This window comes from Pisolithus orientalis, assembly GCF_024613125.1.
Source record: "Pisolithus orientalis strain OTSU chromosome Unknown F5J12scaffold_14, whole genome shotgun sequence".
Classification (NCBI taxonomy): Eukaryota; Fungi; Basidiomycota; class Agaricomycetes; order Boletales; family Pisolithaceae; genus Pisolithus; species Pisolithus orientalis.
In genome coordinates this window covers 634269-657205 of record NW_026260795.1, presented here as the reverse complement: position 1 = coordinate 657205, position 22937 = coordinate 634269, and the positions used below count along the sequence as shown (strand labels likewise).

Below are 22937 nucleotides of genomic sequence, written 5' to 3'. Positions count from 1 at the left end.
TCCACTTTGTTACAAAACGGAAGTGCTGATCTCGAAGGTTGATATCGAGTGTCCCGATCGGTGAACGCAGTTGCATTGTCGAAACTATCCGTATAGTTTTTTCGACATTTTGTCGGTTTTTTTGTCACGCAGGGCTTGTCCACGATGCCAGAATTGTGGGATCCAAATATCGTCTCCATGAAGCCCTCTCACCGTTGGGCGGCGTCGTTTGCAACTATATCAAAATTAAACATTGGATACCTTCCGGACGTTCACCGAGTGCAACACCACTTGACCGTAAAGTGGCCATCAACAATGTTCCGTAGAAGGCGTTCAGTTTTGGTCCAAGTGGTCGTCCTTTAACGCCCGAACCACAGTAGGACATTTTCGGTGGTGTGTCCATAGTGCAAGGAGTTTAGCGGAAGTAATCGATTCAATCGCTTCGAACCACGCGGGAGACAGAGGCCCCCGAAGTACATATCTGGCTGCGAAAACCCATTCGTCATGGTCATGCGTGCGAGCGCGGCACTAACATGTATTAGCCCGCCGTTGATCTTCATATCCGTGATTACCTCTTCCGACATAGTTCGGGTCCGTGAAGATCAAATAAGGCCTTAAAAACTGTAAAGCGAGGAGGAGGAAAAACTCGACGACGTAGAATTCAACGTTGTCAGCAATCGGCGGACGGTATCGACTTTCACGTCTTGAAGCTCGACTCCTTTGCGATCATCTGACTGCCAGACGATCACAACATGCAGCTATTTACAATTGTATCTAATCTGTATTATGAATCCCATTCAGGTTACTGATTCCAGTTAGAGCGAACTAGGTTCACATCGACCAGTTAGCCTTACTGCTTACCACATCTACGAATTTTACATATATCTTTTGGATCACTTGTGGCTTGGATGCATAATTTCCATAGACGAGAGTGCTTCTTTTATAGACCTATTCTGAATGTTGCAACCAACATAGGCCTGGGCAATGGTATGAAAACTTCACGTCTCACGTTCATCCATCAGCGAGAAATGAAGCTGTGTGTGTTTCTTGGTATCAGCTAACCCATTCCGGTATCCGTCATCTCCCATTATACAGGACACAAAGCTCCAAGGGCTCTGGATTTGCCATGCCAATCAGCTGACCGGAGGGTATGAAAAAAGGCAGTCCAGGTCATTCATCAGTAAATCACTTTGAGCTGTGGAGCTCTCCACAGTGCTCCATAATACACAGAGTCCCCTAGCTAGGTCCAGGCTGGACAGATGCACCCAACAACACTTTTTGCTATGGCTAGTTGCCTGTTACTATGGAATGGTCACATTGTCATGGAACTTTGTCCAGTATCTTACTTACTATGGATTGCTATGGAACTTTCATGCTTAGATATCACTGTACAAAACTGGCCAGACTGTATTCTCCTTGGGGTGTTGTCCAGTACTCCCCATCTCAATGTTTACTTTGCAAACATGTGATCACTCCACAACTAGGAACAGTTCACAGCAAGTATGACAGGAACAGGAGCATTGGCATCAATTGCATACTATGTGTGATGACAGGTATGACAGGACTAGGTATTATGAAATCAATCAAGGACTGCCTGAATGTGCTGGTACCTCTCTACATTTGAATCAACCTCTTGCAGTGCAGTCCTGATACAAGGAGTCAGTGTGAGCATGTCAGCTGCCCCAGTACTTACCATCCTTCCTTTGCCCACTGAGAAAGCTGATCGCACAACCTCACACTGTGATAGGGATTACAAAGGATGTCATTCAGCACCTTCATCATGCCATGGAAAATGGAATTGTAAGCCTTGCTGGAGAATTGAGGCATTGTCTTTCCTGTGCTGTTCTTTGCAAATCTGTCCAACATTTTGAAGGATGCTGTAGGTATCCTCAGTAGTGCAACAAGCTACTGATGTATTAGACCAACCTGTAGGTATCTACAGGATATCAGTAAGTATAATACTGGTAGTGAACATGAGCTTACCCTCAGTAGTGCAACAAGCTACTGAGGGAACAGTGAATAAACTATTGTAAAATGTGCGCTCTAAGGTGATTATGTAAGCACCCAAACATCGCACCAAAGTGAGCAGAACACAGGGGAGAATATATCTCCAACACCAACCTATCTCCCACCTCCTCTAACTCCCACATAAAAATGGAAATCTGCACTGTTGGATGAAGAACCTTCTAATGAGAAGGAACACACTTACCAGGATGCTTTGTCAGCAGCTTATGCCTGTGAGGCAAAGTACAAGAGTGCACTCATTGGATCCCAGGCAACACTTGTCTTACAGTCAATGTATGTTGACCAGGTAACAAAAGAGCTGGAAAATAATGAGGAGAAGTGAAAGAAGAAAAAGAAAGGTCAGCTTAATGGGGATGGCCTTCCAAAGTTACTTACTGGTGATGAGTTTTACAACTGGGTTGTGGACCACCATAAGTCCATTGCAGAGCAGGATGCTGCTTGCAAAGCATGGCAAAAACAAAGGGATGAATGAAATGAATTGTTGGTGGCATGGAGAGAAGAAGAAGCAGTTTGCCAAGAGTGTAACAAGGCCCTTTGGAAGACATATCATGAAGAGTTGCAGCTCTGGGAGCTTGAGAGAGATCAGGCAAAAGCAGAAAATCACCAACCTCATTGGGCAAAACCAAAGTGCAGGAAGCTCAAGCAGCCAGCTCCAAAGCCCATCCTTGGTAGTGCAGACACAGAGGAGGTGGGTGAAAATGACAATGATGGTGAAAATGAGGAGGATGCACAGTCGGATGATGATTGATAATATTCTGATAACTGCTGATGCCCACTATACCATATTTGGGGTGTCTCAAATCATGGTGTGACCACTGATAAGCAATTTAATTTCTGAGGCTTCACCACTGCATAACTACAGTTACGATCCTAAAGAAACCTTTATCCAGACATTCTCTACTATTTTAATAGCCCTGTCATCCATTCTGATCTACTTATAATTGTGTTGTGTTGTAAAATGGGCATTTTTAATATTGGTGTCTCAAATCTAGGTTGATGACTGTACTTCTGGGGACAGACCATGTATCTTATCAAGAAGGCAAAATTGCTCGACATCTTTCAAAGCCACCTGGATTCAATCAACCACAATGCACTCAATGCACCAAGTTTGAATCTGGAATATATTTGTCACTACAAAGGTGGACTGATCAGGAAGCATTTCAAGAGCTTAGTGCAAGTAATGCCATTCATCATCCATGACTTGATACCACAGACTGATGGATGGATGGACAACTCTTGGAGAATTAGTCATGCTCCATTGGCACACAAAGATTGATCACATTGAAGTTTACCTGGTTAGTATTCCTCACACACTGAATGACATACTCATTGATTTGTTGAAATCAATAGGCATGGCTCACTTGGATGATAGAAGACTTCCTCAATGTCACAGTAATCTGCACTCCCAGTATCCTCATAATGAAGCCAAAGTTTTATTTTCTCATTCACCTCCCTGCATGCATCCACTGTTTTGGACCAGCAATCATTTTCTCCACTGAGCATTATGAATCATTCAACCATGTCTTCAGGCTCTCATGTATATACAGCAGCTGGCAGGGCCCAAGTCAAGATACATGTCATAGATTCATGCAGCTTGACCTTGTCAAGCATATCATCACCAGTGGATACTTGTCATAACCATGTGTTCACTCTAAGTCCTTACTCACTCTGCACCCTCTTCCACTGGTCATTTACTCACTCCACACCAACTCTGCCCAACTTCTGTCAGTTACAAACCATCTCCACTCTGATGGCTGTCAGACTTGTGTTGCTCTCCTACCAGACTGAATGGACCATTCTCTGAGGGGTCATGTGACTACCTTCAGGCTCCTCCCTGACAGCACACAGTCAGGTACTCTGCAGTGCATGCACTGCATGGTCCAATGCCTGGACTGTTTCCTTTTCTGAATGTTCTATGTTACCCATTCATATGTCCTCCATCTACCCTTCATTTGTTGTCTAGGAAGTTTTACTTGAAAATTTCTGGGTCTCCATATGTCAGTTCTGATTCCAGTTACTGTACCTCCATAGTAGTATAAAAAAGCATGTATCATACTCCACTGTTCCTCAGTACTGTCATAACTGTGCCTCAACCCCAGCCGGACTTGGCCTCATGTTCATTCAGTTTGGCCTCAGCCTCACCAACCCCATGTCTCCAGTTAGTCTAGCATGGTGAACACTGCTTTGCAGTGCATGTCACTTTGTTAAGTTCTGCCTGCTCTTGTCCCCAGTCTGCCCTGTCCCAGTCTCCATTACCTTGGTCATGCATTACTAATACTTGTCTTACCAATTGTCTTAGCAATCTTTGCAAGGCCAGTGTTACTGGTCTCTGTACTATAGTTGTCTCTAGTATATAAACTCATAGATACTCAGCCTATGGGGGGCAGTCTGAAATCAACTAAGTTACTCTGATAATCTCACCTCAGCCTTGGACTTGGACTGAGACCCATGCAAGGGAATAGTGCTATAGCCCCAGTTGCTAAGTCCAACCAGTCCACCCCTCTGTACCTTTGTCTTCCCTCCTGACTCTGACCCCTCAGCCTCATGCCTGCTTTGGCCTCCAGTCCAGCCTCAACCCAGACAACCACAAACTTGACAGTATTTCAGACTCACCACTTGTGTGGGTCCAGCATATCATGGCAACCAAGACTTGTTTCCAACCTCCCTGTGGTTGTTCTGCCACCAACCCCAACTCCACCTCAGCCAGTGGAACCCACTGCAAGACAGCACTAGCTGCCTTGGGCACCACTAGGCGCTCTCCAGATCCCATTAGTCCTTTCAGGGGCTTTTCAGCCTGAACATCTAATACCCCCACCCCTCATTGTCCTACTGCTCCCATCCCTGAGGATGACCCCAGCAATGATGGGCTGGGTGACAATGATGACAACAATCCTGATGACAATGACCCCAGAAATGGTCCCAGTGATGATGGGCCCAGTAATGATAATCCAGATGAAACAATCCAGAGGATGAACCAGACTTCCCAGACCCAGACACCAAACCTGTGGTTGCAGTCTTCGACAGTCTCACAAAGGCCATCAAACTATTGGCTCACAATACCTGCACTAGCCCCAAGTCCTCAAGCAGGACTAAGCTGCATGAGCCTGATATGTTCAATGGCACTGACCCCAAGAAACTTTGTGCCTTCTTCATTCAGTGCAAGCTGAATTTCCAAGATCATCCTCAGGCTTTCAGGACTGACCATGCCAAGGTCATCTTTGTGCAATCTTACCTCAAGGGCATGGCTCTTGAATGGTTCAAGCCAGACTTGCTCAGACTTGATGACCCTGATGACCAACCTCTCTGGATGGACTCCTGGAGGGAGTTCTCCCTAGAGTTACAAACTACCTTTGGCCCCCATGACCTGGTTGCTGATACTGAGAGCCAACTTGACCATTTATACATGAAGGATGGTCAGTGCATCAATAAATATGTAGTGGACTTCAATTGGCTTGCTTCACAAGTCCAGGGCTATGGGGATGGTGTGCTATGCCATCACTTCCATTCCAGGCTCCCAGACTGGATTAAGGACAAGGTCTGTCAAGTTGGAAAACCCCAGACTCTTCATGAGTTCTGCCACCTCACCCAAGAGATAGATGCATGCTATTGGGAGCACAAGGAACAAGTCCAATGGGTGAGTAAGCACCAGGGTTCATCCTCCTCCAATAACAATAGGTCCAGGGGCCCCAGCAACAACAGTCAAGCCAGGACTGGCCAAGATAGGTCCAAGCCCACTAATAACAACAACAACACTGGCCCCCTGTCCAAGCCAGGCAACAGTTCTAGCAACTTGTCCAAGCCTGGGTCTAGCAAACTTGGTAAGGATGGGAAGCTCACCCCAGAAGAATGCAAGCATTGCATAGATGGAAACCTCTGCATGTTCTGCAGAGGGTCCAGTCATTTCACTGATAAATGCCCCAAGAAAGCTGGAGGAGCCAAGGCTCACACTGCAGCCACCACCAAAGCTGCACCAGCCTCAGGCTCAGGTCCTACCCCCAAGACAAAAAAATAGGTAGCAGCTCCCAGGACTCCACACAATCCAGGAGCTGCATTGACTCTGATTGTGCAAACTTGGAGGCTCATCTCAATGTGTCCACTCTTTCCAGTCCGAATTCTTTAACCCCCTATGTCACATTAGAAAACCCAGCATTACCTTGGCTTCATACCTTAGTGGATTCCAGTTCCACCCATTGTTTTATAGATAATCAATTTGTTAATCAACACTCATTTACCCCATACTTGGTTTCCTGATCCAACTCTGGCTCTTCGATGGAATGTCCACCTTTACTATAACCCAAGTGGTAGATGTCAATATCCATTTCATGTCCAGTGATGTCACCCCAGTATCCCTGTTTTTAGCCCCATTGGATTCTGAGTGTAGGATAGTTCTTGGACATGACTGGCTCACCCACTACAATCTGTTGATTGATTGGGTATTGGGCAGTCTAACATTCTGGACTCTTGCACAAGGAATGCCAACCCCCCCATCAACACCCTCTGTAAGCTTGTTTTCCACTGGCCTCCCTGACTCTGGTCCTAGTGACCAACCTGGCCTTGTGCCATCTGTACTGGCCTCTGACTCCCTGGCTCGCACTCCCCTGAAGGCCCCTCTCGTTTCCCTAATCAATGCAGCCACCTATGTGTGTGCCTGCAAACTTGAAGGGTCTGCCCAGTTCCAACTTCAGCTCCACCCCTCAGATTCAGCTCAAGCCTGATTGGCCTTGGCTTCCTCTCCTCCAGCCTTACCCAATGTACCAGAAGAGTACCATGATCTTGCTGATGTCTTCAGTAAAGCCAAGGCCTCAGCACTCCCACCTCACTGGGAGTATGACCTGAAGATAGAGCTTGAGGAAGGAACAACCCTGCCATTAGGCACCATCTACTCCACTGTCCCTGGTCAAGCTCCAAGCTCTCCAGACTTTCATTGATGAAAACCTCCCCACCAGTTTCATTTGCCCAACCTCTTCCCCCTATGCTGCACCAGTCCTCTTCATTAAGAAGAAGAACAGATCCCTTCAGCTCTGTGTAGACTTCCACAGCCTGAACAAAATCACTAAGAAAGACCAATACCCACTACCACTCATCTCCAACCTCTTAGACTCACCAAGCTGAGCCAAGATCTATACCAAGATTGATCTCTGGCATGCCTACCATCTCATCCAGGTTGCCCTGGGTGATGAATGGAAGACTGCATTCCAGACTTGGTATGGTTCCTATGAGTGGTTAGTGATGCCCCTTGGCCTCACCAATGCCCCAGCCACCTTCCAACACTTCATGAATACCATCTTTGTGGACATGTTGGATGTCTGCATAGTCATCTACCTAGGTGACATCCTAATCTACTCCAGAGATAAGGAGTCCCATAAGCAGCATGTCTGAGAAGTACTCCACTGGCTTCAGCTTCATGGTCTTTATGTGAAGCCAGAGAAATGTGAGTTCCACTTGGACTTGGTTGAGTATCTCAGTTTCCACCTCTCCCCTGCCAGCCTCACAATGTCCAAGGAAAAAGTCCAGACCATCTGCGACTGGCCTGGGCCTTGCAAGGTCAAGGACATACAATCTTTCCTCAGCTTTGCCAACTTTTACCACCACTTTATATTCAACTACTTGGACATCATCATACCACTGACTCAGCTTACCTGCAGGGGTGCTCCTTGGAAGTTCTCTGAGTGCCACCAGTCATTCAACAACATCAAGGCCACCTTTACTACTGTACCAGTCTTAACTCACTTCATCCCTGGGGTCCCCATTACTGTAGAGACCAATGCATCAGACTATGCCATTGCTGGCATTCTGTCCATCACCTGCAGCAACAGCCAGATACATCCAGTGGCCTTCTACTCCTGAACTCTAACTGCCCTGGAGCTGAACTATGATACCCATGATAAGGAATTGCTTGCCATCTTTGAAGCATTCCAGACCTGGCATCACTACCTTGAGGGTTCAGCCTCACTGATCGATGTTGTCACCAACCATAAGAACCTTGAGTACTTCTCTACCTCCAAGGTACTCACCCACTGCCAAGCTTGCTGGTCAGAGTTCCTCTCCCAGTTCAATATGGTCATTAGATTCAGACCCGGTAAGCTTGGGGCTAAGCCTGATGCCCTAACTAGACAATGGGATGTCTACCCCAAAGAGGGGGATAGTGGCTATGCCCAAGTGAACCCACAGAACCTGAGACCGGTCTTCACCCAGGAGCAACTAGCAGTCTCCCTCCATGCTACTTATCTCAAGTACCTGGTCTTATGAGCAGTCATGCTAATGGACATAGAGAAACTACACAATGATATCCTGGCTGCACTGCCAGATGACTCAGTCCCACAAGTCCACCTGCCCAAGATGTCTGATCCCTGGTGGTCAGTAGATGTCACTGGCTTCCTTTGGCTTGATGGAAGGATCTATGTGCCAGACTCAAATGACCTCTGCCTTAGGGTCTTGCAGCTAAGCATGACCACCCTCTGTCCAGCCACTTTGGCCAAAACCGAACTCTAGAGCTCATCTGGTGGGAGTATACCTGGCCTGGCCTCAGGACCTTCATCAAAGACTACATCCAGTCTTGCATGGCCTGCACTTGGGCTAAGGTCCCCCACCATTGGCCTTACAGCCTCCTCAAACAACTCCCAGTGCCAGAGAAGCCATGGAATTCCATCTCAATGGATTTTATTGAGCAACTCCTGGCCTCATCTGGCTTCATGGCCATCCTCATAGTAGTTGACTGGCTTTCCAAGCAGGCCATCTTCATCCCCACCCATGACACTATCACAGCCCCAGAACTCACCAAACTCTTCTTACTCCATGTCTTTTCAAAGCATGGAGTACCAGCCCATGTAACCTCAGACCAAGGCTCGGAATTCATTTCACACTTCTTCCAGTCACTCAGCAGGGCCTTAGACATGAAGCTGCACTTCACCTTGGGTCACCACCCTGAGGGCGATGGCCAGACTGAAAGGACCAACCAGACACTAGAACAGTATCTCCAAGTCTATTGTAACTATCAACAGGACAACTGGGCTGACCTCTTACCTTTGGCCAAGTTTGCTTACAACAATGCCCCTAGTGCCACTACTGGTGTCTCTCCTTTCTTCACAAATAAGGGCTACCATCCCACCATCTTGGTATACCCGGAGCATGACCTTACCTCCACTCGGGCTCATGATTATGCAGTCAACCTGGACTCACTGCACCAGTACCTATGTGAGGAGATGACCCTTGCACAACAGCACTATCAAGGACTGGCCGATGCCAGATGCATGCCAGCACTGGACTTCAAGGTCAGTGACCAGGTGTATGTCAAAGCTAAGTACTTCCAGTCAACCTGGCCTTCCAAGAAACTCTCAGAGAAGAACCTTGGGCCATACCCACTCATAGCTCAGGCCAGTACCCACTCATTCACTCTGTGCCTGCTGGACTCAATGTGCACAGTACACCCAGTCTTCCATGTTTCCCAACTCAAACTGGCCTTCCCTAATACCATCCCAAACCAGACTCAACCACCACCCCCACCAGTCAAAGTCAATGGTGAACTAGAGTTTGAGGTAGCAGAAATCCTCAACTCCAAGGTAGACCAGCATTGCCAGTGCTGGCTTCAGTATCTAGTCCAGTGGACTGGCTATGAAGGGACTGACAAAGAAACTACATGGGTACTCGCCATGGAACTAGACAATGCCTCTGAACTCATGCAAGAGTTCCACTCCCACTACCCCAGCAAGCTTGGCCTGTACCAATAAGGACCAGTCTTGACTGGCTCAACTGTTCCTTTTTCTGTTTTTCCTATTTGGTATCTGGTTTTCCCCTGATCTTTTACTTACCTTGTTTTTCTTCCTCTTGTTTTCTCTTACTTCACTGTATAACACCAGACATGCCACATTCACAGAGAGGGTTAACAAAGGTGCTATGTTATGAACACTACTTGGCCATACCCTCATCTTCTCCTTTGGCCACCTCCTCCTCATCTTTACCATGTTGCTTCAACCAGTCAGCTTCCTCTTGCAACTCATCAGAGTTGAGCTCAGATGAGCCCGAGTCCAAGGGTGAGACTGCCATGCTGAAGCCATAGGACTCATCGAGTATTGACTCAAGGGCATCAGTGATTTGACCCAAGTTTTTGACTGCAGTCTCATGAAGTTCAAAGAGGCTGGCCAGGTTGTTGGCAATCAGCCCTGTGGCCTTGATCAGTTGTTCAAGCTTGTCTTCCAAGCCTGAGTACCTGTCTGTGCTGGCCTCCCTCAGCCTGCTCCCACCAGCCTCGAGCTCATTGATGTCCAGCACCTCAACTGGCTTCAATTTCACCTGCTTCTTCTTGCTGGGCCCAAGCTCAGGTGACTCTTCATCAGCTTTCCACTTCTTCCCCTTGTTGACCTTGGTAGTGGCCTTGGGACTGACCTCAGTATCTTTCCCATCCCCAGGCCAGCAGCACTTGCCCTTCGATAGATTGCATTGCACACAGGCAATGCATTTCTCGTTACTGTCTATGATGAATTTGCAGATGACTTTGGCCTGGGCACAACAGGTACATCTAAAAGTGTTGTCAGGAGAGATATGCACAAAGCTTGGGAAGGTACTCACCTGGGGTCCATAACCACTTTCTTGACCTCACTGGTCTCACTACCACCAGCCCCAGCCTCACTGCCCTTCCTGACCTCAGCCTTGCATTTTCACTCAGCCTCCCTTTCCACCTTGACATTGCATCTCTCTTCATCCTTGCATGCCCTTCTCTCCTCAGCCTCCCACTCTGCCTTCTCAGCTTTCTCCCTCTCCACTCTCTTGGCCTCAAGCTGAGCCTGCTCCTCCCACTGGGCTTGTTCAGTCACCTTTCATCTCTTCCTCTCCTTTGCCTTTGCCTTTGCCCTCATCACCTCCTCTTCATCATCAGTGTCATACCTGATGTCATCATCAGGAACTTGGGCCCAGTCAATGACAACTTGGCATTCATTGTTGTTGTCAGCAGCAGCAATCAGTCTTGAGTCAGACATGATGGAGAGGATGTGAATGAAAGATGCAAAAAGCTTAGCAGGCCACAAGTATCAGTTTTTCAAACTCAGCCAAAGTTTGGACTCAGCCTACCACTCTTGCAGGGGTCTCATGGGTTTGACCCCTAAGAGGTGGATACTGTCATAACCATGCCTTGACCCCAGCCAGACTTGGCCTTGTGTTCATCACTCCCTGGTACTGGCATTCCCAATCCTTGGCCACCCCCCCCCCAGAGGAACTGCAGGTTCTGGTTTCACATCAAATGGTATAGCTGCAATGCCATCTACTCATGCACACTGGAATCAGGGTTCCAAACCCCATTCCCATCAAGTCATGCAATGGCATGAACATATCCACCAGCTGTGGAATTATTACTTGCTGACCACAACTATAGTTGATTCACAGTTATCACACAGTATGCACTTGGCTCACCACCATACTTTGAATCCTCCACCTCACCCCCTGATGTATTTTACAAGCACCACATCCAATCATCTTAGCTGTACTTTTCCACCCCAAGGAATAATTATGCCCAGTCAGGATAGTCCCTATTTTACTCAAAATTGTGAAGTGCAGCAGTTGTACCTTCAGCACCCTATCCCCTCACAATTACCATACAACCAACCACCTTATTACTCTGCATGAACATATTTCCCCCTGCTTGCAGCTGTGCTTCATGATTTTGTGTGAACCATGTGCTAACAAATAACAACATACAAGTCCATTGAAAACACCACTTGCTCACCATTCTGCTTCTCCAGCCTCAGATCTGGAGTTGCTGCTTGTTTGAATGTTTGAAATGTTTCAACACTATCAGCTGTGAACAACAACTGGCTCTTCTTATGGTGGATCTTGTACTGCTGCTGGGCACCCTTTGTCTGCCAGCCAATGGACTGTTTCCAATTCATCTGTTGGAAGTTCTTAAGGTTCAACACCATTTCCTGGAGGAGTACTAACTTCAAACCTGTCTGGTCCTGGCAGGACTGGTTCAGACTACAGTAACCTGCCACCAGCCACTCAACCTTCCTTGAGATCTACTTGCTATTCCCTACAATGTGCTGCTTCAGATACATCATCCATTGGTGGGTCAGTCAGTGCCAGTGTGCATCAACCAAGGGACACAAACTCTGACAATGGGAATGATCTGACTTCCTTATCTCCATGGTGCATTAGATGGCTCAAAGTTCATGCTAAGAAACTAGCTGATGACCTTCAAATCCCTGACAAGAGCCTCCTCAAGTTCATTGAGGTGAGTTTTTCTTGCTCTGACAAATATTCTTGAACATCACCAACTTGCATAGACCAGAGATCTTTTCCTTATGTTTGTAGATATGAAAGCTTCCCTTGTCAAATATGAACTCAGCAACCAGACCCACCAGCTTCAAGCCCTACAGGACACCCTATCCTCAAAGGACTTTGAGGTAAGTCCATGATCATTGTGATGGACATCTAAATTATACACTGCTCTTCTAGCTCAGTCTGCACAACTGTCTCTTGGCTTGTACACTATCTCCCAACCTTACTGCCTATGTTATGGATACTCAATGCCACATAATGGTAGGTGGATTCTGAAACCTGGATGTAACTCTGTCATTGATTCCTGTGCAGGATTTCATTGTCAAACATTTGGATGTATTCAAGATTCCTGCTGGGGTATTTGATGATGTGGAGCTTTGGGGCTCCCTGGGTAGGATCATAACCAAATTGCTCACAACCATCTGCAGCCAGCTCAAGTCACAGGTGAGTTAACTTCATTCAGCCTGACTTTGTACAATGTCTGACCAGATAAACCAGCTGACAATTTCAATCACAAAGAAAACATGCATCATCAATGTCTCTAAGGTATTGGCATGCTCTAGTTCAGGGATGGCAGTGGACGCTGCCCACTGGAACAGAATGGCATTCCTGGTGAGTACCCCAAGTTCATCCCCAAGCCAAAGTATTTACAATGGGATGGTGGCAGCACTTAGTATCATTGCCTCCCTCTTTTCCTCATAGGAACCAGTGACCACAAAGTGGCAGCACTAGACATCTGCTTCACACCCCATCTCATTCCCAACCTCAAATCAGACATGTGCAAAAAACTCAAGCAGGAGCTTCACATCAATATCAGTGACATGGAGTGGACACTCTTCAAAGACAATGCAAATGAAGATGACACCTCCAAAGGCAACAATAACTGGGAGCCCCTTACCAAACCAAGCATTGATCTGGATCTCAGAGACCCTAGCCTGGGACTGGATAACCCAGTGGCCATCAATGCTGACACTGATGATACTCCTGACTTGGAGAATCCTGGTAGTGATGCCAATGAACTTGATGAGATGGATTCAGGCTTCAGGCTTGTAAGTGGAAAGGCAGCCCACTTCAACAGCAACAAATTCTGGAACTACATGGATTATATGCTCAACCTCCTGCACAAGAGTGTGTGCAAGGATGCTGCTTCCAAGGAGGATTTTGAGACAACCATTAGCAGGTAAATACTTTTTTTCGAGTGGGCAGCATTACTCACTATCTACTCAGTGTTTTTGTTCAAATCTTTCAGGATGACCTTGTGGACTGCCCTGGCAATAGGAGGGGGGCGAAGATTTTGGCTGTGAATCCTCAGTGGCAGACAACCACCCAGCAGGGCCTCATGTGGTAGATTTAGTCCCTTCGTTGCATGCTCATTACCATTTTGGATTATCCTACACAATGAATATACTGTTTTGATGCTATCACTATTTCTGTGGCTGCCTGCAAACCAGACCTCAGTGAGCCACACAGTATGCTTTGTAAATCATCTAGCCTATATAGTGAAAATCATACCCCAAGTATAGGTCACCTGGCTCGACTGAAGGAGCACCCACCTGTGAACCAGACATCAGTGAGCCATACACAGTATACTTTGTAAAACATCCAGCCTACATAGCAAAAATCATACCCCAAGTAACTTGAGAATGATAGCACATATTATGGGGTATCTATAAACTGGATGCACTACAGTAAGTATACAACATATTTCCTAGCCCTGATATACAACAGAGACCAGGTGACAATATACAGGCAACACTCAGCCAAAGCCTATGTGCTATATCTGATACTCGATACCCAATTGAGATGGCGGGAGCATCTATTCATTATTTAAACTAGGTCTGCGGGATACGCTGCGTCTTGGATACTTAGTACAAAATTTAATAATATATTGCTGATCGTTGACGGAAAAGATTTTCCACGCACAATTTGAACACCGATCGTATGGTTCCAAAAAAAACATAGATTATATGATTTCGGCAAACGGACGTGTAATTGGGATACAAAGTGATTAGTAATGACCTTGTTTTTGTCTTTGCCCTGATGTGTTTCGAGAGATTTACATATCGCAGAAGTGTAGGATAGCCTCGCCTGCCTGCCCGTTAGTGACCTTGAATGAAGTCAACGATGTTCTCGCTAGAGTTGAGATGGACTCGAGATGAAACTGATTGATGTGAAGATTTACATCCCGTAGCTCTGGAAGCTTCAAGTTCTCGAGTAGACCCGCACTAGATCAGGATGTTTGAAACAACTAGTAATTATTACAACTCTAGCAAGTAAGCATTGTATAGAAGGTACAGATACGGTATAATATCTATGATATAGAGTGACGAATCCAACAGTAGATTACGAGTGATTTACAACGTGATCGCGAAGAGATCATGATACACAATTCTTGCGGCGGAAAAAAGTTCAGGAAGTTCAGAAGCTTCAGGACGGGCCAACGTCACAAACATGACAATCACGAATAAGTGATAAGCGTAATGAAGTGAACTCGCTCAGTGCATAAGACACTGCGTGTCCTTCCTGGAGGGCTTGAAGAAGCCCATCATCGCCAGTATCGATGACTTCTTTCCTACCACCTTGTTCAGCGGCAGACTCAACATGCTCTGTGACGCATGGGGGATGTTTAGTACGTGCGTCGTCAACTTGCCACGCATCCCTCGCGCTTGTGCATCAGCGACGTTTGCCGCAGGGTTGGTGTGGCGGGGATAGGATGATCGAAGGGCGAAGATAAAAATTCCTTGCGCTCCCTGTCGGTTTCGCCTGGCGAGTTGGACCGCCTCTCGAGGAGCGGACTCGATGGCATCAGTTTAAGGGGAGTAGAACGTCTGAGCTTTCCTATCAGACTTAATCTTCCCGACACCAATGAACGCCGAAGAACCGAACTTGGGGCTGCAAGGGGACAGCGAGACACGAGGGAATGCGACGTCAAGAAAGTAGTCTGGTTTGCGAAGATTCTTGGCAGTCGGACGAGGCCGCGAGGGAAGTGCGAGAACGGACATGACCGGCCTTAGCAAATCCAGCGAGGACACTGCACTGCCGAATGTAGCAAGATCATCCACGTCGAGATGGTCGGTTGGTTGGGCGATGCAATGGGGGGTTGAACGTTGAGATCTGAGATCCGAGTCCTCCGTCAATACGTTCTTCACCGTCGACGCCACCTGGAGTGCAGAGGGTGAGCTCCCTCCACCGAAAGTGACCCACTGCAGCTCGCCTGTCTCCGAACCGCCTGCAAGGTGGGCGTACTCCCACTCCTCTTCAAGGTGTAGTAGGGAGGCCTGGGGGCGGGAGGGGAGGACACAGCCACGTCAGGCTTAGTCAGACGGGAGTAGACAAGGATATGTCGGACATGTTCGGTATCATCCTACAGTTTTTGCCTCAAGCTCAGCTCATTGCTCGTGAGGCTCTCTCCCCCACTGTTCCAACGGTCCCACCAGTATCTCCATCACCATCGCGGTAAACGTCGCTGACACCATACCCCCAGCGGCCTTGGCTTGAGCTTCCATGAGCCCCCTCACATTATCGTTCGGCTTCCGCCGTCGGCGAACTGCATGAGGGCAAGTTCTTTGGCAAGTGGAGGGGGCCGCATCGCAGCGTACTTGGCTTTCTTACGCTTCATAACGTCAGGATCAGAAAATATATCGTTAGATTCGTCGATGAGTCGTTGACTGCCTGAGCGTTCTCTCCAGAATTATCCCCGCGCGTGACTGGGAAATTATGCTGCGATCGCACTTCGCACTTGGGAACGAGGAGCCCTCCTTCGACGCCCACGCTTGAGAATGACCCAAATTTTGGCTTCCTGTGTCCCGCTCGTTCTGAGTCTCTGTCTCTCGACCGCTCTGATATCCCAGGTACGTGCTCAACAGATCGTCGTCCTCTCCAGCAACGATCCAGATATCATCTATAACCCGCCACTGTGTTTTTCTTCCGATGTCGTTTCTAGCTGTACCAGCCCGTGGTGGGTTTGTCCCATTTCTCAGCAGTCTTCCATTGTCAACGTGCGTCTCCACCTCAGGCAACCCCTCAACCACTCTTCGGTCTCTACGACAGTGATTTCAACCAATGGACTGATACCACAAGCCGGGAATGTGATACCCCAAATGTTTTTGACATTCTGAGGCAATTGAATCATTTTCTCCTTGCATCTCAAGCCGTCTGATCTACTCGTCCGTACAGCGTCGAGTCTGTGCCTTTATCCTTCCCCCGTATCCAATGCCACTGTAAACTTAACCCTCGCTGCTGAACCACGCGATACATCAATCACCAACATGGTAAACACGTCCATAAACATCATCACGGCTGTTGGCCTTCCGCTAACGCAAGCGACAACCTTGGGTATCACCTTTATTACTGGTGACTTACCCACGCGGTTTGATGTCGCATTCATCACATTGGTTGTTGCGGATGCTAGGCACGTCGTCCTCCGTGTCTTGTTGGTCGACACAACGTGTGACCACCTGTTTGTCCTATTCATCAGTGCAACAGCTTCATATTTGCCCTCGCCGCTACTACCATCATCTAGCTCCCCTCCTTTATTCACCTCTTCATCAACCCCCACAAGTGCTCAGACGTCGAGTGGGGTGAGCGAAGTCATCGTCCTTGGTGCAACACTGGGTTCTGTACTGGGCGGTTTCGTGATTTTGGTTATCGTGCTCTCTGTAGCACTCTATCGAAGACGTGAAGTGTCGAACAGCGTGGTAGCTGTGATCATTCATACCTATTCTACTTAATTTACAACAACGGGGTGTGTGCACTGTGGAGACCGACTGAGTGGTTGATTGTGTTAGTTAGCGCTCGGAAGATGCGTCTTCTTTCACGGAGATTCGGCGGCCTTGATGACGATTCACGACAACGACCAACTGCATTGACAACGCCTTGTGTAACTAGCCTTCTGTATTATCTATAGAAGAGTCTGATTCAGGGACTGCACGTCTACAGACAGTCAATTTCAGGACACGCTGTCAAAGGGACATCTGATTGCATGAAGTTGTTATTGTGCAGAGGACAGGCTACTATGTTTTGGAGGATGACAAGCTGCAGGATTGTCAAGTCTATGGAGAGGAATATACTCAGACTTCAAGTTGGTTGGAGCTGAGGTGCAGTAAGGAAAAAATAAACTGCTAAGTACAGTTATCCCATAAAATATACAAGCTGTGTCAGGGGTGCCCCAAAAAGGGTTAGTGGGGGGGGGGGGTCACATGCCCCCCAGCAGCATTCCATCCAGTTCCAAAGGGGGCAGCATTATGTAAGCAACCAAGTTTGGCATATGGGACACTGTTCACACAATTGTGAGGTCATGAACATGCATAGGGTGCAAGCACGAGAGGTGGGCAGCTATGCACACGCACAGTGCCTTCCCCCATCGCATCTGCACATTTTTCCTGGGGTCTGAACAGCGTGATCATGTAGTACTAGCATTCAGTATCTCTGGTATCATTTCTGTTGCCCCCCCTGCATATAGATTAGCATGTCCTGCTTCGGCCCCAGGCTGTGCATGAGGTATTTGCTCGTGTAGCTACATATGTGTCATAATGTATCCTCACAGATTTGGACAGAGCTCACCATGTGCACCAGTGCAAAGTGCAGGTGTAAGCCTGTATGTGCTGTGGGGCTGTGACTGTGGTGGACAATGTGGAGGGGTGGGATATGGCTTTGTAGCCAGGGACTGGGGGAGCTGACAGGTCCCTGACTCCCTCCTGGCAGCGTAGACCTTCGCTTATTGCAAAATATACAATGTTTATGCCAAACATTGTATATTTTACACCTCGGTACGGCACTTGCCACTTATTTCCAACTTATCCCTGCCATTCCGTGCACTTTACACACTTTGTAGTCTGCTCTTTCTGTAGTCGTTTGTAGCCCTTTGGCCTCTACAATGTAGCATGTCTGCCAACTAATAGACCTTCCAGATCTGGTAAGCTTACTAAGCCATCGGTGTTGGGCTCGTCACTGCCCATCCACCTGTGGCACTACATGCATGTCCACATTTGTGCTCAACATGTCATATTTCATCAGTGTAGGTGTGTGCCATTGATGTCCACACTCATGCTCAACCCGTTTCCTGCCAGCTCTTCCCCATTGCCCTGTGGCATGCACACTCCCTGACCGCACATATCCCCTCCCAACATTCTGGCTTGCTTTGGAGCACATACCCATCCCACTATCAAAGACAAAGATGTTTGCATTCATGTTTGCTCTGAATGGTGATTGGTGGGTGAATTTTCAGCCCCCATCCTTTGTTTTGTGCACTCACTGAGTCATTGAAGACACAGATGCTTTGTACTTGCTTTGCCCACTGATCAGTAGACAAATTTTAGGCCCCCACCCTCATTCTTTGTGCCTGCCCTGTCATTGAACATGAAGGCATTTGCATTTGCTCTGCCCACCAATCAGTAGGTGATTTTTGGCCCCTGACCTTTGTTTTGGGCACTCACCTGGTTGTTGAAGATGATGATGTCCACACTCACTTTGTCCACTGATCAGCAGATGGTTTTCAGGCCCCACCCTGTTGTCAAAGATGAGGTGTGTTTGTGTTCCCTCCACACACCAATCGGTAGGTGATTAGACATCCATGCTTGCTTTGCCCACTGATTGGTGAATGATTTTTGAGCCCCCACCCTGTCCTCAAAGATGAAGATGTTCACATATGTTCTTCCCACTGATCGTTGGGTGAATTTTTGCCCCTCCCCCCACTGAGGTCATTGAAGACAAAGGTGTTTGCATTTGCATTCATGTTCACTCCACCCATCAATTGGTAGGTGATTTTTGGCCCTCCACCTTTGATCTGCACACTCACTGTGTCCTCGAAGACACAGAGTTCACACTCGCCCCACCCACCAATTCATAGATGATTTCTGGGCCCCTGCCCTTGTTTTGCATGCACACCTCATCGTTGTCAGAGATGAGGATGGCTGGTCTTGCACACATGATTTACACCATGTGCCTGGACGTTGGCCTCACTGATGAATGTGTGCACAATGCCACTGCCTGCGCCTTTTCCATTGTTGTGCCTGCACTGGGTATCCCAGCATTGCTTCCCTTCCTCAAGCTGATTCACCATACTACATGAGAAGTCATGGTGGGCTTGTCACACAGGTGTCTGTATTGTTCAGCAGATTGCCATCCTGATTGGCTGTGCTGTCCTTCCAAAGTCATTGACTACATCCTATACAAACTCAACAACCTTGTCTGGCCCTATGTTCATAAAATTCTAGTCGTCATCAAGCTGCTCTTGTAGATGAAGACTGCTATGCTCACTTTGACGGCCATGAGATCATTTCCAAGCCTTGCACACACAATTTCCACCATGCATCCAGACATTGACCATGCCAATGAATGTGCATGCAGTACCACTGGCCATGTGTTTTCCATTGTCACACCTGCATGAGGCATCCCAACGTTGCTTCCCTTCCTCAAGGCAGTTTGTTGTATGACACAAGAAGTTGTGGCAGGCCCATCACACAGGTGTCTGTATTGTTCAGCAGACTGCCATCCTTCCAAAGTCATCAACCATGTCCTATACAAACTCAACAGCCTTGTCTGGCCCCACATTCATAAAATCCTAGTCATTATTGAGCCACTCCTTATAGATGAGGACTACTATGCTTGTGTTGGAGGCCATGAGATTATTTCCAACCTTGTGAAAAGTGGCTGGCCTCTCGCACACATGGTTTCCACCATCTGTCTGGACATTGACTGTGCTGATGAATATGTGTGCAATACCACAGCCTGTGCCTTTTCTGTTGTTGCACCTGCACTGGGCATCCCAATGTTGCTTCCCTTCCTCAAGGCCATTTGTCATAGCCAGAAGTTGCAGCAGGCTCATTGTGCAGGTGTCCATATTGTTCAGCAGATTGCTGTCATGATGGGCTGTGCCATCCTTCCTCACTTGTGCAGCCTTGTCAGCTGTGTTGCTCATGGTCTCACAGACGAATGGCAGAAAGTGCAGACAGTGACTGCACTTGCTACTGCTGCCCTAGCTGAAGTGGCTGCACCCTATGGAATCAAGTCTTCTGATGAGGTTCTATGGCCACTGTGGCTCAGTATTCACCAGCATCACAGAAAGGGACTTGCTGCCTTCTTGAAGGTGATTGGTTTCATCATTCCTCTCATGGACCCAGAATATGCTTCATACTACATGAAGGAGGTCATGGTCATCTTGATCCACAAATTCCAGATGTCAGATGAAGAGATGAAGAAGATTGTCTTGAAGGTCATTAAGCAATGTGCTGCTGCCAATGGTGTAACTGCTCAATACATTAAGCAGGATGTTCTTCCAGACTTCTTCAAGTCATTCTGGATCTATCGCATGGCGCTGGACAGGTGAAACTATCGTCAAATGGATGCAAAGAGCTGGGGTCTCTGAGATCGCAGGGAGGATCATGAACAAGTTGAAAGACAAAGCAGAGCCATACCATAAAATGGTCATGGAGACTATCACAAAAGTTGTCACCACTCTTGGTGACTCTGATATTGACAAATGTTTGGAGGTCTGTCTGGTTGATGGCATCACATGCTCCTTCCAGGAGCAGACTACAGAAGGCCAAGTCATGCTGGATGGGTTTGGCACTGTTGTTGACGCTCTAGGTATCTGTGTCAAACTGTACCTTACACAGATCATCTCTACTATCCTCTGGCAGCATTGAACAACAAAAGCACCAAAGTTTGTCAACAGACTGCTGATCTCACCACATGACCCACTATCATTGTCATCAAGCAATGTGACGAGGACCAGCTTTTGAGCAAGCTTGGACTTGTCTTGTTCAAACAACTTGGAGAGGAGTACCCTGGCATGCTCAGTAGTATCATTGCCGCTGAGGGTGCTATCACAAATGTGGTCGGTATGACACAAATGAACCTCCCCTCCCCCCCCCCCCTGGTGAAAGATCTTTGCAAGTATTTATTACCTCTTGATTACTCAACATCTGACCTGACATATAGTTCCTTGAATGACCCCCATTCTTCATAGCCATCATGAGAAGGCCCAAGAGGCATCTATGAACTTGATTGGTCATATCATGGATTGTAGTGCTGAGTTCATTCCAGCCCAAGAATGGATGGGTATCTGCTTCGAGTCATTGGATCTCTTGAAAGCCCACAAGAAAGCTGTTTGTCACACTGCTGTGGACTCGTTCAGATACATCACAAAGAGCTTGGGTCCTCAAGATGTGCTGCTCTTGCTTCCAGTTCTCCTGTTGTGCAGTACAGTTGCAATTGCCATCTGGGCATGAGCCCTCAACAAATACAGGACAGCCGAGTCAAACATCCATGCTGGACATCTCAACACACTGATCGCCCCTTGTAGGTGCATGGAAGTGGAAATGGCAATGCCTTGTCGGTGCCAAATGACCCATGCATATACATATTTAATATCTCTGTGTGAGCCCCTTCTGCTTCACCCCAAGCTCAAGGGCCTCTGCCCCATGATCAACTGAATTATGAATTACAAGATGGAGACACCATAGTGGCAGCACTGGTTGTACATATGTTCACTATCCATTTCATCCATGTAATGTGTGTAGTGTGCTATGCATCCCCATAGTTGTGTGGGCCTGTGGTGTGGCCACAACTAGTTACCTGACTTGAACCCTTCAGGCATGACCTCTGCTCCAGCCTTCAGCACTCAGTGCCCAGCTGCGATGCAGCTCCTTCTAAACCCCTGGCTTATCCCAGAAAATATATCTGACCTGATGGGTCGAAATCAAGAGTCGAAGAAGGCTCTGGTGGTGTTGCAGTCACCACAGAAGAAGTCGAGTTGGAAGAGGCAGACCCCTGCAGTCAACACTGGCACTGCTGCAGCCATGTCTCTGAAGGACATCAACCAGCTGAAAGAGCAGGGGAAGCAGATGCACCTCAAGGCAGCAAGAATGAGAACTGCCTATGCTGCACATGTCTGCTGAGGTTGAGAGTGGCTCAGCAGCTTTGCTGCCTCTGGAATGGAGAGCCAGCCTGAGGATGCTGGCCCAGCCCTGACTCCCATGGTGCCCGACGACCCATACAGCAACCCAGAGTTCAAAACAGCCTTTGAGAGCACACCAAACAGCTGCTCTGACAAGGCATTGGCCTTGTACATGATGTGGAAGGGATTCCATGAGAATTTAGGCAAGAGCACTGTGGAGAGCATCAGGGCAGCATTCAAAGATGTTTGGGCAAATGTGTAAGCAGACCTTTGTCCCGGTGTTCAGACAGCCAGCGGGTGTGCAGACCACTGACTGGGCATTGGTGGATACCATGTCATTGCCACCTAACAGGTGTTATGCTTCCATTCCCGTTTTCCTCTTTTTCGACTTCTCGCAGTCACGTGCGTCACGTGCCTCGTCGCGTCCCTAGTGGTCGTCGCGGTACTAGGAGTACGGATGTTACGCGGAGACCTCGGATCACCCGCTGTCCAGGTATTTCCAACACCTGTCGAGACTCGTCAATTGTGATCCGTCCATGACGCTCGCCGCTCTCGTGTTCCGTCCGGACACTCATCGCCTTTGTGATCCCCATGGTTGTAGAGATGTCCTGCTCCCTGTTTCCTGACTCACTTTGACTCGCTTATGTTGTTCTTATGTTGTACTATAGATCCGGTGTCTGGCTCCTCGCTGCGCATTGATGGCGCAGCCGGTATAGCCCTCGCTTCCTTGCCTACCCCCATCTTTGACACCGTATGACTCATATTCATT

The 22937-nt window shown here is 47.8% G+C and overlaps 4 protein-coding genes across 4 annotated transcripts; 3 read left to right on the top strand and 1 right to left on the bottom strand.

Annotated features, from left to right (window-relative positions):
* Positions 1–11816: 11816 nt before the first annotated feature.
* F5J12DRAFT_939363 (uncharacterized protein) lies at positions 11817–13618 on the top strand (the record flags this gene model as incomplete). The annotated part of the gene is made up of 9 exons (XM_051749664.1): positions 11817–11900; positions 12042–12064; positions 12148–12223; positions 12276–12395; positions 12448–12531; positions 12583–12714; positions 12834–12882; positions 12973–13450; positions 13498–13618. 9 exons carry the CDS (start codon positions 11817–11819, stop codon positions 13616–13618), a joined length of 1167 nt encoding a protein of 388 aa, XP_051600013.1.
* Positions 13619–14324: 706 nt separating this feature from the next.
* On the bottom strand, positions 14325–16864 carry F5J12DRAFT_921176 (uncharacterized protein; the record flags this gene model as incomplete). The annotated part of the gene is given in 6 exon segments (XM_051749285.1): positions 14325–14874; positions 14952–15098; positions 15118–15526; positions 15705–15763; positions 15789–15883; positions 16841–16864. The coding sequence occupies 6 exon segments, from the start codon at positions 16862–16864 to the stop codon at positions 14766–14768; spliced, it is 843 nt and encodes a 280-aa protein (XP_051600012.1). The 3' UTR covers positions 14325–14765.
* A 3072-nt stretch (positions 16865–19936) lies between these two features.
* Positions 19937–21500, top strand: F5J12DRAFT_939353 (armadillo-type protein; the record flags this gene model as incomplete). The annotated part of the gene is made up of 5 exons (XM_051749663.1): positions 19937–20592; positions 20621–20856; positions 20886–20932; positions 20987–21165; positions 21239–21500. 5 exons carry the CDS (start codon positions 19937–19939, stop codon positions 21498–21500), a joined length of 1380 nt encoding a protein of 459 aa, XP_051600011.1.
* Positions 21501–21866: 366 nt separating this feature from the next.
* Positions 21867–22169, top strand: F5J12DRAFT_782890 (uncharacterized protein; the record flags this gene model as incomplete). The annotated part of the gene is made up of 1 exon (XM_051742779.1): positions 21867–22169. One exon carries the CDS (start codon positions 21867–21869, stop codon positions 22167–22169), a length of 303 nt encoding a protein of 100 aa, XP_051600010.1.
* Between the last annotated feature and the right edge of the window lie 768 nt (positions 22170–22937).